Genomic DNA, 16,105 nt, shown 5'->3' on the forward strand with positions numbered 1-16,105 from the left:
TGTCTCATCAGATTCTGGAAAACTCCAGTGTATTTGTTGTTGTAATACATACTGCATGCAGAATGTGTTTGTTCATAGCATTTTTCACAAAACAATTTCATTTTTTGTCAGCTTTCCTTGGACAAACAATGCACCTTGTATTTTTATTTAATGGTTCTTTTGTCTCATCAGATTCTGGAACACTCCAGTGTATTTGTTGTTGTAATACATACTGCATGCAGAATGTGTGAGTTTGCAGATCTTCTTTTTAGCCAGTCTTTCATAAGGTTGAACCCTAAGTCTTGCAAGTAAATCCTGTATTAAACAGTTTTTCTTTTCTTGTTATTGGCAGTGTAGATAATGTGACTATTGTCAAGCAGTTTAAAAAACTACAACTAATGGCCATCTTCTACATGTCCTAGTAGTAGAGAGTATGTACCAGATACCTCATCCATCTTGTCCACTCCTGACCTTTTTATAGTAAAATGTAATTATATTTGGAAGATTCTTAACTCCTGTTACCTCATCAACAGAATTGTCTTCTAAATGCACTGACGGTGACACCAGTGTATTTTTTTACTAGACACATATAATATTGTCACTAAATCTAAATTCTGAACTTTTGAGTGCCCTTCTTTTGGTTTCCACAAACTGTTTTGCTACCCCGCTTTTATTTTTATGGATAGTTCTGTTAGAATAAATTAGTGTCATTTTTGCATAATAAAACTTGGCAATGTCAAAAACAAATAAGCGTCAAACAATATATTGGCGAGAGAAGATCCTACCTATGTTTTAGATGTAGAAGATTAAAAAGAATTTGTACCTGCATAGTACTTTCATTCATTCTTTTTTCAGACATGTTACCTTCTTTTATGAAATATACTCCTGATAATATTGCCTAATAGGTAAGCCTGATGATATTTAAAACATATAAATGAGTCTCATGTAATTTCTCTTTTTTTTTTTTGGCAACACTTCAATTTAAATGTTTGTGAAGACTGTTAACTTTGATTTGCATTCTATTTGAGCTAAGCAAACTATATCAAGTTCCCACATGCATAAAAAATAAGGAATATTCATCGTACATTCTACAAAATAATTTAAATTAATTTCTACAGTAAACAAATGTATAAAAAGGTGACCTGATTATAAGAAACATATACCAAAAATAAATAAATAAAAACTTTAACTGCCAGGTGGGGATTTGTGAGCACACCAAATAGGTTTTACAGCTAGAAGTTAAGTAATGCTACTAATATGCAGATAAAAACTTCAAGCACAAACAAATCTATACTAGACAGCATACAGTAGTGTAGCCAAACTTGAAATATGAAATATTTGATATATATTGTATGAGGATCTGGCAGCACTCCACAGAAATAATATATTCTCGATTATAGCATCACCAACTGAGGATACTAGACATGTAGAAACAAGTATAGTGAAATATGCATATCAGGATCAATGTCTACGATGGTGTATCATATTACATTACAGCGGTTAGAGGTAAATTGGATTTTTAACTTTTACTTTACTACCATTATAGCCATATGGAAAATTTTGATGACTGAAGAGTTACATATTTGCAAATGCTATATTTTGAAGTACAAATATCTACACATAATTGATCAAAAACTGATATTAATCGAAAATTATGCAAAAACTATTTGTGATTTAAAATGGGGGGGGGGAGTGAAATGAAACTAGGACAAAGCAAATTTTCTGGAGTTTGGTTTTAAAAAAGTTTATGTATATCCCTGTCCACTACATAATGAAAACTGAAGATAATTAAACTGGAAACCAACTTTAGAAAAATAACAAATTAATAAACACACAACAACCATTTTGATTTTATTAAAATTTAAAATACATAAATTAAGCTCAAAACTAATCCTTCATCTTATACTTCATTCTTCTTTTTTCACCATTATCAACTTGGTATTCAAGTTCTATATCTAGAAACCTGTAAACAAAACTTTTTTTAGGAATATAAATACAATTAACAAATAAAATATTATCATTTTGTAAAACAATCTTATTTAATAATAACTACTCAACTGCAGAATAGAACTCTTATATTCATAATAATAATTTATGTCCAATTGGAATTCAGTGTAAAAAATACACTAAAAATATTTTACGAATATGCTGTTTAAATAAATTATTACTATTCCTACCCTTACCTATGGTACACTTCACCTCTGCGAATCCATAGCTGCCCAGTTATCACAGAATCTTGTTCTACAGCTACAGGAGGTATATATAAAACAGATTGTTCCCAATGAGTTTCTCTGGAAAAATATAGCAGTTTCAAATATAAATGGGGGGGGGGGGACAAAATTATGACATAGTCACTTACACATAAAATTTTCATAATAAACAAGTCTGATTGTAAAACTGTCCTCTCTTCCCATATCTATTACATGTAATATTTTAATGTTTCTAATAGTATGTTTCATTGTGAATAAAAAATTACATTCTGATTTTCAATTGAAATCAAACATTATGGGTCAAGTTTATATTGCAATAAGATAAATGCCTTGCACCTGTAAGCTTGGCTATCAAGAATGTTACACTAAGGAAAGAAAATATCCTCCACTTAAAAAAAGAAAGAAAGTAAGCCACTTGCATACTCTTCAGTCAATTATGGAAGTTGACAGAAACTCTGCTAAACTTGTACAATTTATTTTGACAGAAATTTGGGGAACAGATATTTTATTATTTAGTTAGATAACCAAAAGATATAAGTTATGATATAGCAGTTATAAATGTTAATGCTGGAGCTCTCGAACAATACTTCTTTTCAAATGGATATGGTCACAATTTTTCATGTATTGCCATTATCTGTTTTCAAATAAAATCCCAAATCATGCCCATCACAATTTTTTTTTAAATGCCAGGATCTTGTAACTTTGTAAATATTCCAATGAATTATATAAGCAAAGCCCTAATCATTTTTCGAAATGTTTGGCAAAAAAAAGTTACATAATGCACTTCTCATAAAACACACTTTTAATATTTAACCTACGATAAAATGTTTTTCAATTACATAAATATTCAAGAAATTTTTAATTTGGAAAGCTCAACAGCAAAGGAGTTAGACATAGTTGCCTTATAAAGCATATTAACTGCATATTTATGGGAAAAAAACTCATAAATAGTACTTACTTTTCATACGGAGAAGTAGACAATACCACGTTGTTCGGAAAATGTACCGTAAACCAAATAACAAAACCATGAATCATTGAATGCCCAAAACAACTACATTTAAAGGAACCCTAAAATATAAATATTAATAAAATGATAAAAAATTAAAGTAATAAAAATTTATGCTTCTGAAAATTCAACAAGGTATTTTACAACACCTTCTACTGCAGCTTTACATTACAAATGCAATGTACTCTTAGCTTTAAATCCGCTATTGAAACATTTTGAAAAATTGAAACATTTTTTAACATTTGAAAGATTACTGCAATTATTATTATTTGAAAGATTGCATAAGCACACTAGGTTCTGATACCTTTAACAACCTGTTTTCAAACTTCTACGGCCACAGCTATTAATACTAAAAATTCAGCATTTAAAAAGCAGATTATGCGATGTTCATTATGTATTTTAAGCATAAAGTAACAACAGAACATTTTTAAAGATACTGAAGTTGTTAAATTGAAATATATACAAAACTTGATTTAAAAAGTAGACCTGTGCATAAAATTAAGAATTTGCATATTATGTCTATTTTTACAATACATTTTGAATAAAAAGTACTAATAATGCTGCCAAAGAATTAAGCAAATATTCAGAGTTGAATAAATAAGCATACATTCACATGTCTGAGGAGCTATGGTTGTAGAGGGTAATAAACACAAGAGGGGTTTTCAATGATTTGTGTGCTTTTACTCCTTCATAACATTCATCGTGTTGCTCGCAACAATACATTAAACTTTATTAAGTATCAGGTAAAACAAGTAGCCATGGACGTATAGATGGCAGAATGAGTTGGAGAATTGTCGACAGATTGGACGCACGACAATCACAAGTGCAGGTAGTGACACAGCTCAATGTAATGCCATAGTGTCATCTGTAATTTGTAGAAACAAGTTTCAAGATCCTGGATCTACATCAAGAATACCTGGACAAGGTCGAACAACATCCACAATGAAGAATGAGGATCATTATTTAGCACTTTCAGCATAGTGACACAGGACTGCTACATCTTCACAGCTCTTATGCAAGTTGTATACTGCCACTGGAACCTGAATTTCATGGTCTATAGTTGCCTGAAGGTTTCATGAGATACAGCTGTATATCAGAAGACCCACTGTTTGCATATTGCTCAATGTAGCACATAAGACAGCGTATTTAGTGAGGCACTGGCAATACACTTTGGACCAGACTTCAGTGGAGCATTGAACTTCTTACAGAGGAGTTGAGATTCACCCTGGGCATCAATGCTCCAACCTGTATCTGAAAGGTGCTTGGAACATGATATTATACCTTTCTCATCGGGGAAAAGGATCATTACGGTGGACGAGGTGAAATGGTTTGGGTGGGCATCATTTTAAACGTCCGGACACCCCCGCATGTGGTTGAGAAAGGCTCTCTGACTGTTATGAAGTATAGACAGGAGATCTCTGAGCCCTATGTTCAAATTTTCAGGAGTGCAATTGGTCCTGGATTCCTGTTAATGGATGACAACACTCATCCATACAGAGCTCAGCTGGTCAATGATTATCCGGAAAGTGAGAATATTTCTCGCATGTATTTCCCAGCCAGATCTCCTGACTTTAACCCTATATAGCATGTCTGGGCACTCTTTGGAAGGCAATTTCATTTTGCCTTCCCCTCTAAGAACCACCCCAGAGTTGAAAACTGTCTTGCTGCAAGCATGGGATCGGCTGCCACAGGGACTCCTTAGTTGCCTTCAGTCCAGAATGCCGTCACACTGCACAACCTATCTGGCTACGAGAAAGGACACTCATTTTCAGTTTGATATCACAACGTATATTTAAGATATCTCTGCACTATCAGCTTTATTGATAATCAAGCATAGATAAAATGACTTTTGAATGGTACATCTCCTTCTCTGTTAGGTAGTTCAGAGACTTTCAGCATTTTGACATTCAGGTCTTTTTTGTTATCTATGATACTGAAACTCTACACAAAAATCATGGGCTAGGAAGTAAGCGGTGAAGATGTGGAGATGCCAACTAGAGAACCATAAAAATGAGCTCAACAAGCAAGAATTACAACTTTCAAAGCAGAAAAAAAAGGTAATTATGGAAGAAATGACTTTAGAAGCAAGGGAAGAAAGAAAAATGATTGTAGCACCACGATCGATGAAATCTGCACAAATAAAAATAAGAGCAAAGTTTTCATGTAATGACATCAATCTGTCTCACTTTTAGAAAAACTTTAAGATGCAGGCAACAAAAAATCATATTGAACAAAGTTTGAATAAAACATGAGGCCAAATGAGTCTCAAGCAGAGTCAAGCAGTGACAAAGAAAAGATGAAAAAAGATCTGTACTTAAGAGTTACGTGATGCTTTAACAGAAAGAAATTTGGCATTCAAATAACATATTCCTTATATTATTTTCCACTAATAACATCTTCTTTGTACACTTTCCTTTGTAACAGTACAATAAAATTAAATTTCCATTTATCTGTTTAATAACTGTGCTCATCTTTCTTTTTTTAATAGACTCATCAATTGCAATCAGTTTTAGCTTATGAATTTGTGCACAAAGTATTGTTTCAATGCTTAAATAGGCAATCATCTGTGTTAAATAATGACCATTTCACATTAATTCCTTTAGGGAAAACTGTTTTCATCTTACGAACAATTCGGGTGACACAGCTTTCTGGAAGAATTAGGTTCGCAAACCGAGGTCTCGCATTTTTTCATGTAGTTCTTCACATACGTAAGCAGAGTAACATAACATAAGTAACATATGAGACACACAAGATTTTTAACCCATGTCATTTTTAGACTCATTTTTAGCAATTTAAACAATTCTAAAACTATATATTCACACCACTGGTTTAAAAATAGAAATGCTTTCTATTACCTATTAATAAAGCCTAGTCATTAATCAGTGCAATTACGTTACAGTAAAATAAACACTAATTATTTACCTGTGCACATTCAGATACACATTGTCCAACAGTGGCAAGCTCCATGGTAGTAACACAACTGGCATGGGACTGAACATATGCAGGATCAATTGACATAACATGTACAGATGCTAATTAAAACAAATGAGTAATACATTAACAATACTACTTTAAAAAAATTAATTGAAAAATAAATATTATAAACTGTAGAACATATAATCTGATGAATCAAATTAACAAATGAAACACATTTTAAACTTTATTCCTGCTCTAAATTGATAATAACAATAGTAATTAATAAATTCAGAATTTTTCTCTTAATGAAGAACCACTTAGCACAAAACATAAATTTTGGCACAAAATCCAACTAGATGGTGGCAACATCAACAAAACATTAAGCTAAAAAAAAAAAAGACAGAGGGCATTTTTGAACAAGCAGTGTTACCCGGAATTCCATACAATAACTAATCAATAAAATTGAAAAAGCAAGAAATTCTGGTAATAAAAAACTTAACTTTTTGAGGAATCGTTTTTTGGGTTGTTGTTCTGCTCATGTACACAGCAGTCTGTTTTTTATTTAAAAAACATCAAATAATTATTCAAACTCAGTATTGACATTGCACACCAGCCAAAACAGATGTATTATGCTCATACTGGGTCGTCACATAGCTATTTTGGTGACATTCTGCTTTGGCTTGTGAGTACTTTCTCACAATTTTCAGTGGAGATGTGGATAATCAGGAAGTACCAATTTTACTTTCAAACTTAATATGTCTGCTATCAATTCAAAAAAAAAAAAAAAAAAAAAAAAAAAAAAAAAAAAAAAAACAGGTTTGCCATTCAAACAGGAGAATGAAATTCACTGACTTTTCCAGATTTTCCAAATGTTTTTAAAGAAAATTCCAGTCTATATGCATAGTGCATACTGGCTGTTCTGAGAGGTGAATTAATTATGGTACCACCTGAAAACACAAAAATTTGCCAATTACATACGACTTAAACACACAAACATATATATTGAGATTAAAATCTGCCCAATCTGGATTAAAAAATTTCTTTTTTTGCAGATATTTTGTAGCTAAACAAAAGAAATCTATTTAATGATATTTCAAAATAAATTCAGGTATTTTATATTTATTTAACAGCGTAACATCAGCAAAAATATGTCCATTAAATTTCGTGACAGTATGTCATCATAGTGCTAGAAATAGTTTCAGGATTATGCCAGAGAAAATTGCCTGAAATTTGAAAGTATTATTAACTAATAATAAATAAATTTAGATGGTAGAAGTGGCTTTCCATTAATGTGGCTTCCATTTTGTCACATTCTTGCCACTAGGTGGCGGGCGTCTCTTCCTTTACTTTTGCTGTAATTAAGTTTCGAGAACCAGTCGAGATTGGAACCGCTCTGAGGAGCGTAAAGACTCAGAATTAAAAATGTACTGTCTTAAAATAATTATCACCTACCTTGTAAATAGTGTATATTAGCGTTTTCTTTGAATAAATAATTAAAAGACAAGATGGCTTGTTAGCAGTAATAGAAACTCTTACTGAAAACGTGATTATTAGAAGCCTGGCGTCGTGAACACTGAAGATGCAGCAGGTAAGGAATTTTACATTAATTTTATTGTAAATAGAAGAACCTGATGCAACATTTCTATGGCGCCCGAACAGGGACGCCAGGTTTTTTGAAAAGTTCTAATAAAGTGAATTCAAAAGCTGAATATTAAAATTGAAGATTTTAATACTTGTTCTTGAAGTATTCAGCAAAAGAATAATTTTGTTTTCTAAGTAAGAGTTAAATATTTGTTTTTCATGAGACGTATATTTTTTGTGTAAATGTTTGAATTTAAGAAAGATAATGGCTGAAGTAGATAAATTAAAAAAGAAAAGAAGTATCTTAAGAACTGCCGTTACAAAACTATTTAAGAAAATCGAAAGTGAATTAAATAAATCTGAAGGTAGTATTAATGAGCTCGAAGAATTGTTAGAACAGCTTAATGCTAAAACCGAAACGCTATCTAATGCCGATGTGGAAGTTGAACCAATTCTGAGTGTAGATGAATTCGAAATTACAGAACAATATCGCGAGAAGATAACGTTATGGAAATTCAGGCTTAAGAAACGGATTAAGGAACTTAATCATGACTCAAATGCACCGAACACTCAGCAAAATATAAAAGACACACCTAATGTTAAATTACCAAAACTTTCGATTCCCGTATTTTATGGGAACAGTAGTCAATGGCTTACTTTTTGGAATAGTTTTGAGTCCTCAATACATAATAACGAATCATTGAACAAAGTAGACAAATTTAATTACCTGAAAGCATATTTAGGAGGAACAGCTGCTAGTTGCGTTCAAGGACTTCCGTTATCGCCGAAACATTATGATTCAGCAATTCAAATCTTACACGACCGTTTTGGAAGGAGAGACATTCTTATTAATGCGCACATGAATAATTTGCTGAATATTGAATCATTAAAAAATGCGAATGACATAAAAACATTTCGTAACTTGTATGATAAAGTACAAACGCAGATTAGATGTCTCGAAGCGTTAGATGTTGTATCGAAATCTTACAGCGCTTTGCTGTGTCCGATGATTTTGAAGTTATTGCCTTCAGAATTAACGCTTGAATTTCATAGAACACAAAATGTTGGCACCGATTATAACATAAAAGATTTAATGTCATTTTTACACGCAGAACTTTCATCCCGTGAACGCACGAGGTCAACGGTTTCGCAACAGCAAAAAGTATCCGATCGGCGACAGTCTTCTTCCCCCCCTGCAACGAAAAGCGCATATGGTCTCTCAAATAGACATAATAAACCAAAGATTCCGACCGCTACAGATTTGTTTACAAAATCCGAATGCAGAGAGGAAAATATGAACTGCGTCTTCTGTAATCAATTTCACAAGACTTATGACTGTAGTTTCGTTTCCGGCTTATCATTACAAGAAAAAAGGGACATTTTAAAAAGAAAATGTGCTTGCTATAAATGCCTAAAATTACACCATTTGGCTCAAAACTGCAGAACAAAAATAACTTGTTCTATTTGTAAAAAACAACATGCAACTATTATGTGTAATAAACAAAATCCTTCTGTCGAGGTTTCGGAAATTAAAAAAGACGAACAGATAGAAAATAAAGTACTTTCAAATCAAGCAGGATGTTCAGAAGTATATTTGTAAACTTTAATTGTTCGCATATATGGAAGAGGGAATAACCAATTTGTTCGAGCGATAATTGACACCGGAAGTCAAAACTCATACATAAGCAGGTATGCAGCAGAAAGGTTACAATTAAGAAGCTTAGGTGAACAAAGTGTAACCCACGGACTTTTCGGTGGCATAGAAGTTTCGGAAAAACATAAACGTTATAGAATAAAATTGGGTAGCGTAGATAAACGGTATAATTGCGAAATCAATGTATTGGATGAAAGAAAAATATGTTCTTCGGTCCCTAAAATCAAAAATATACACTGGATTAGGGAACTTAGAAGAAGAGGAATTTACGTCAGTGATGTTTTTGAAAATTGCAGATTATTTCAGGAGAACCCCCAAGAGATTCATTTGTTGTTAGGGGCAGATGTTGCTGCAAATTTATTTACAGGTAAAATCGAAGTTCCTCCTTGGGGAAGATTAGTTGCTGTAAGTACAAGACTTGGGTGGACAGTCATGGGGAAAGCGAACACTGACAATTGTGAAATAGAAAATTCCTTTTCCACGCTTTCGTTATCTTTACATATTTCTGATGCCACGCTGTCAGAACTGTGGAGGCTTGATGTTATCGGAATAACAGATCCAGTTACAAAAAAGGCTAGAGAGGAAAGGGATTTGCAAGCAAAATTGCATTTCGAAAATTCTGTATCTCTAAACGAAGAAGGGCGTTATGAAGTCGCACTTCCGTGGGCGGAGAATCATGTACCCCTCTCCACCCACAAGGATTTAGCGTTAAAACGTCTACAATCTACCACCCAGAAACTTTTATCTCAAAATTTATTTTCTCCATACAATGCAATTTTTAATGACTGGTGTAACTTAGGAGTGATCGAAGAAGTTAAAGAAAATATTGCGGTTGACTATGGACATTATTTACCGCATAGACCGGTGATCAAAGAAAATAGCTCAACACCAATTCGACCGGTGTTTGATGCGTCTGCGAGGAAACAATCGTCTCCTTCTCTAAATCAGTGTTTGGAGTGTGGACCAAATTTGATAGAACTAATTCCATCTCTTTTATTGAGATTTCGGGAAGGCAAGTTTGCTGCTATAGCAGACACTGAAAAGGCTTTCTTACAGATCAGTGTAAGGCCTCAAGATAGAGACTGGCTTCGGTTTTTCTGGTGGAATGATGTGGAAGAAAGGAAAACGAAAATATTTCGTCATACTAGGGTAGTATTTGGGGTTAAGAGTAGTCCTTTCCTTTTGGCAGCTGTTATAGAATTCCATCTACAAAAATACATGAAAAATTCTTCATATGATACGGAGATGATAGCTAAACTCTTGCGTAGCTTCTACGTAGATAACGTTGTTGCCAGTTTTGACAAAAAATCCGAGATGATCCAGTTCATCGAAAAATCTCGAGAAATAATGTATGAAGGAAAGTTTAATCTTCGAGGTTGGTTACATAACGGAGATAACTTGAAACATGAAACTATTTCACCCATATTGGGTCTGTTATGGAACTCTCAGAAAGATAATTTAACTTTGAATCTGAATTGGCTAGAAGATTTTGAAATGGGTATAATAACGAAGAGAACAATTCTCGCTGTAACACACAAAATATTTGATCCTATTGGTATTGAGAGTCCTGTTCTCTTGTATCCTAAAATATTGTTGCAGAACCTATGGAAAACAGGAATTTCTTGGGATACTGAAGTTGACGAGAGTACAAAACAAAATTTTGTTAATTGGTATAAAAGCCTTTTTCTCTTAAAAGAAATATCCCTCCTACGTTGGATACATTCCAGCAAGGACAATAGGAAGTTCTGCAGCATTCACACATTCTGTGATGCCAGTAGTAATGCGTATGCTGCTGCAGTTTTCTTGAGAACTGTGACGAATTCTGGAGTTGAAGTTCATCTGTTGGCATCGAAGTCTAGAGTAGCTCCCGTAAAATCTATTACGATCCCTCGTCTGGAATTGATAGCTGCCACGATAGGTGCCAGACTATGCTCTTCTGTTTTAAATGGTTTGCAATGGCAAAATATGGAAACGCATTTTTGGACGGATTCTACAACAGTTTTGACATGGATTCAAAGGGAAGAGATTGTTTAGGCTGTCTTTGTGGAAAACAGAGTCAGGGAGATTAGGAAACTGACGGATCCAAAAACGTGGAAACATATTGCTGGAACAAAAAATCCAGCTGACCTCCCATCAAGAGGTTGCACCGCTAAACAACTTTTAGTAGTTAGATGGTGGGAGGGCCCCGACTGGCTGAAGAAAAATCAGGAAGAATGGCCTAGACAAAGGGAAATACCGGATATGGAAATAGTAAATTCAGAAAAAAGGAAATCAGTGATTTCTGCACTAAATACGCAAAGGGTAGAACATTTTTTTGAGAAATATTCATCTTACCATAAAATGTTAAGAATAACTGCTTGGATATGCAGATTTATCAACAACTGCAGAAGACCAGATTCTAAACAATCAGGAGAACTCACGGTCCCTGAAATAGAAACTGTAGAAAAGAAAATATGCAAGATAATACAAATAGAAGCATTTGGCAAAGAACTTAAAGTTAGCAACCTTTGTACCTTTCTTGACTCAGATGGCCTTATTCGGTTAAAGACCAAGATTACTAGAAGAGAGGAAGAAGAAAATTTTCTCTGTCCAATTGTATTGCCCTCAAATCATGACTTAGTTCATAGGTTAATTTTAGATTACCATTTGCGACTATCCCACGTTGGTGTGCAATTCGTACTAGCCAATATTCGACAGAAATTCTGGGTCCTGAGAGGAAGAAAAACAGTACGTAAAGTTCTTATGAAGTGTGTTTGCTGTAGAAGATATAGCGCAAAGAATATAGAGACTGTTCCAGCACCTCTTCCTGAAGATCGAGTTAGAGATGCTCTGGTGTTTGAAGTGACCGGAGTCGACGTAGCCGGTCCTCTTTATTTACGAAAAGGAAAAAAGGCATGGATCTTGCTCTTTACTTGCGCGGTCTATCGCGCGATACATCTTGAACTGATAGAAAGTTTATCAACAAATGCGTTCATCTTGGGATTAAGGAGATTTATTGCCAGAAGAGGTCGTCCAAGTATTATTTACAGTGACAATAGCACTAATTTCGTTGGAACTGAAAATCTTTTAAGATCGATAGATTGGAAAGAAATAGAATGTCGTTCAACTAGTATGAGAATACAGTGGAAGTTTAATCCCCCAACTGCTTCATGGTGGGGCGGTTGGTGGGAGAGTTGGTGCAAACAGTGAAGAAGATATTGAGAAATGTTCTCGGCAAGTCCTGTGTCTCTTACGAGGAAATGTTGACTATACTTTGTGATATCGAATCAGTAATCAACTCAAGACCCCTTACGTACCTTTCAGAAGATCCAAATGATCTTACGGCACTAACTCCTTCAATGTTTCTACAAGATGTGCACGACGTCGGAGTGCCTGACTTAGATTACCTGGATACCATTAATCTGACAAAAAGATACAAGTTCTTGCAGAACTTAAGAGAACATTTTAGCAAAAGATTTCGTGATGAATATTTAGCTATCCTAGTGCAAAAACCATCTAAACGATCTACTCGGACTATCAACAAAAATGACTTGGTGTTTGTCGGCAGCGACAACAAGAAGAGAATAGATTGGCCAATAGGTCGTGTTGTAGAACTATATCCTGGGAAAGACAACGAAGTACGTGTTGTCAAAGTGAAAACTGCAACGGGTGAACTCCTAAGACCTGTGAAACGTATTTATCCTCTCGAACTTGATAGACCTAACTTGTTTAGTGACTTCACCATGAACAGAAAAAACTCTGCCGATAAGTGTGACAGTGATATGAACTATCAAACTAGATATGGACGTAAAACTGTAAAACCTGTTACATATTTTTAAATTGCTATACTAATTTTTGTTTCATTTCAGTATTTTAGAAATTTAATTGTCCTAACAGTAGTCAATTGGAACATGTTATCTGGATATGGTATGAATGTAATGCAGAAAATGTTTAGATGTGTAATCCTTCTTTGTAAGTATTAATTTTAGAGCATTAGTTACTTTTCATATTTGTGAAAGTTGTACTTGAATTTTGTTTGATTATTGATAAATTTTGTTTTGATTTTCCCATCTTATCGAGGTAAAATCAAAAGGTGGGAGGATGTCACATTCTTGCCACTAGGTGGCGGGCGTCTCTTCCTTTACTTTTGCTGTAATTAAGTTTCGAGAACCAGTCGAGATTGGAACCGCTCTGAGGAGCGTAAAGACTCAGAATTAAAAATGTACTGTCTTAAAATAATTATCACCTACCTTGTAAATAGTGTATATTAGCGTTTTCTTTGAATAAATAATTAAAAGACAAGATGGCTTGTTAGCAGTAATAGAAACTCTTACTGAAAACGTGATTATTAGAAGCCTGGCGTCGTGAACACTGAAGATGCAGCAGGTAAGGAATTTTACATTAATTTTATTGTAAATAGAAGAACCTGATGCAACACATTTAATACCATTTAATGTGGCTTCTTCCACATTAAATGGTAGAATTAATATTAAAATAAAGTTAATTAATTAAAATTTGAATTACAATAATCAACGATATTTTGAAGAGTATAATTATATTAAATGGTTAGTGTAGATGACTGATTACTATTTTTTATTTTACAGCAAAATGACAAATAAGGCATTCATTAAAAAGAAAGAAAAAAAGGTTTAAAAGATTTTGTTGTAAAATCATAGTATATGCTGTGGCCTTGGCATGATTTTGAAAACTGTCGCAAACACCAAAATGACCAGGTTACTCCTCCTCGTCATCATGTTTCCAAATATCATGTGTAATGTATACTAGGATTAAGCTAATTTTGTAAACGGGAAGGTATTTTCTTTAGTTCAAAATGCACTACAAATGCCAGTCTCTCGATTCTTGAGGTTACTGGAAACCAAAAGTTGCTAGAAACCTGCTTTGCCTTTCTAAAAGACAATTTGATTGGAGCTGCAAAAATTGGCTCTACCCCAGCTGTCCGAATGATGCTCACAGGATACATACATAATCCACCAAGAAAGTTATCACTTCCAACTTGGCACAAAATTCACTTTTTGGGGGATCACTGTATGAAATTCCCCAACTTTTCTAGATTTTAACTAAAATATTTAAATTCCCCTTTGTTTTTTGGGTCAATTTTTGAATTCCCTGACTTTTTCTGGTTTTTCAGGTAGCGTGGCAACCCTGAAATCATTTAAAACCAATAACAGCAGTTTTTCATTTTTATTATTGCTAATTGCCAGCATGACACATGAAATTCCACTAGCTGAACTTACTAAAATCATTATGTTCATTTTCCTTTTATATATATATAAATTGCTTTAGTATATATAATGTTTAATGCACACAATGCTACAACTGTGAACAATGCTGAATTTATTCAAGTTTCTGATGTTTCTGCCTGAAAAAATAGCTGAAAATTGGACAAATTCGGGATGCTTATGTTAACATAGTGCACATTACACATTGCCCAGTTATTCAAAATGCAATATAAACTGGCTATCATATTTGATACCTTGGAACACATCTGGTGACTGGCAACATAAGTACCATACATTCTAATAATTTTGATTGAATATAGAAATTCAAAATAACTAACCTTGCATTTGTTCAGCAGCAGTTTTTGCAAGAGCACTCATATCTACTTTGTAAGCATCTTCCACTTTATGCCAAAATTCTACACTGCAAGAAATTTGCATAAATAATGATGTATCGATGGTATAATTTTATTCCATTTAAATTATCTTTTATATTGAGAAAACCATAAAATTATTTTATTTAAAAAAATTCAAAATAAAATATTTACAATAGCAAAAATTTAACAAATAACTATGATGTCTTTAAAAAGATATCAGCTTTATTCTATGCCCAATAAGACATCAAGACAATTCACGTAAAAATTATTTAAGTTAAAAATTTAAAAACGAAGAATCGAAGTTTGAGGAGGAGAGAAGGATAAGTAAGTTGAATATCAACACAAGTAGTTCATTATTACTTAAAACTGACGATTTTTCAACAGCCCAAGATAAGAAAGTAAATATAATTCTTTTTTGCAAAGCATGGGGCATGAAAAAAATCAATGTACGACTTTCTAACAAAATTGCCTTACACATATTTTATATAACTAAGAAAACACTCATGCAATCAATCATTTTTTAGGCCCAAATTATCCCACTGTCCAGTGTGGCTGATTAATCTGATCAGAGAAAAGGAATACTTTTGTAAAAGACTTGCTGGGGAAAGCTGGCTGATAATAATGATGTTATGCTGCCAGCGTATTTTACTGCCCAAAAACAAACACACATAGTAAAAATATTACAGTATGGGTATTTTTCCCACCTAGTTAATAAATACACTTATAAATTTTATGGAACTGCATTTTACACATGTAAAAACATAAGTACCATATACATGTAAAAACATAAGTACCATACATTAGTTGACAAAAAATAACAGAAAGAGAAGGAAAAAAATCTATTTTAAAAATCACAGAACATGAGCTCATTACAGGGAGAAAAACTGTATGTTAAATATTACATCAGAAATTCAAATACATTATAATTAAATCCTTAATTACTCACTAATTAGTCTCACCTATATTCATATTCCTGATAATCAGATATAGGAGCTATATAAATACGAACTTCTTCAGGAAACAAATGCCCACCCTAAAAACAAAAATGTTTCATCATGATAAATATTGTGAATCCTTAATAAACAACACATATTATTTTCCCTCCGTTGTTTGGTATTAAAAGAAAAAATAAATACACAGAAAATTCACATGAAAAATGTAATGAC

The 16,105-nt window shown here is 33.3% G+C and overlaps 1 protein-coding gene across 2 annotated transcripts in view; it reads right to left on the minus strand.

Annotated features, from left to right (window-relative positions):
• Positions 1-1,805: 1,805 nt before the first annotated feature.
• Positions 1,806-16,105, minus strand: part of LOC118205782 (protein arginine N-methyltransferase 6-like) — a 69,053-nt gene continuing 54,753 nt past the window's right edge. For both annotated transcript variants that reach the window (XM_085826457.1, XM_085826450.1), the window contains 6 exons: positions 15,899-15,972; positions 14,904-14,986; positions 6,118-6,227; positions 3,148-3,257; positions 2,163-2,270; positions 1,806-1,942 (listed from right to left, as the gene is read on the minus strand). In XM_085826457.1, the coding sequence (XP_085682583.1) occupies positions 1,867-1,942; positions 2,163-2,270; positions 3,148-3,257; positions 6,118-6,227; positions 14,904-14,986; positions 15,899-15,972 (561 nt within the window). In that variant the 3' untranslated portion in view covers positions 1,806-1,866. The remainder of the gene's footprint in view (positions 1,943-2,162; positions 2,271-3,147; positions 3,258-6,117; positions 6,228-14,903; positions 14,987-15,898; positions 15,973-16,105) is intronic.

The sequence above is a fragment of the Stegodyphus dumicola genome, chromosome 1 (assembly GCF_044657685.1).
Source record: "Stegodyphus dumicola isolate Sdum_Otavi_A_Nest chromosome 1, ASM4465768v1".
In the NCBI taxonomy this organism is placed as follows: domain Eukaryota; kingdom Metazoa; phylum Arthropoda; class Arachnida; order Araneae; family Eresidae; genus Stegodyphus; species Stegodyphus dumicola.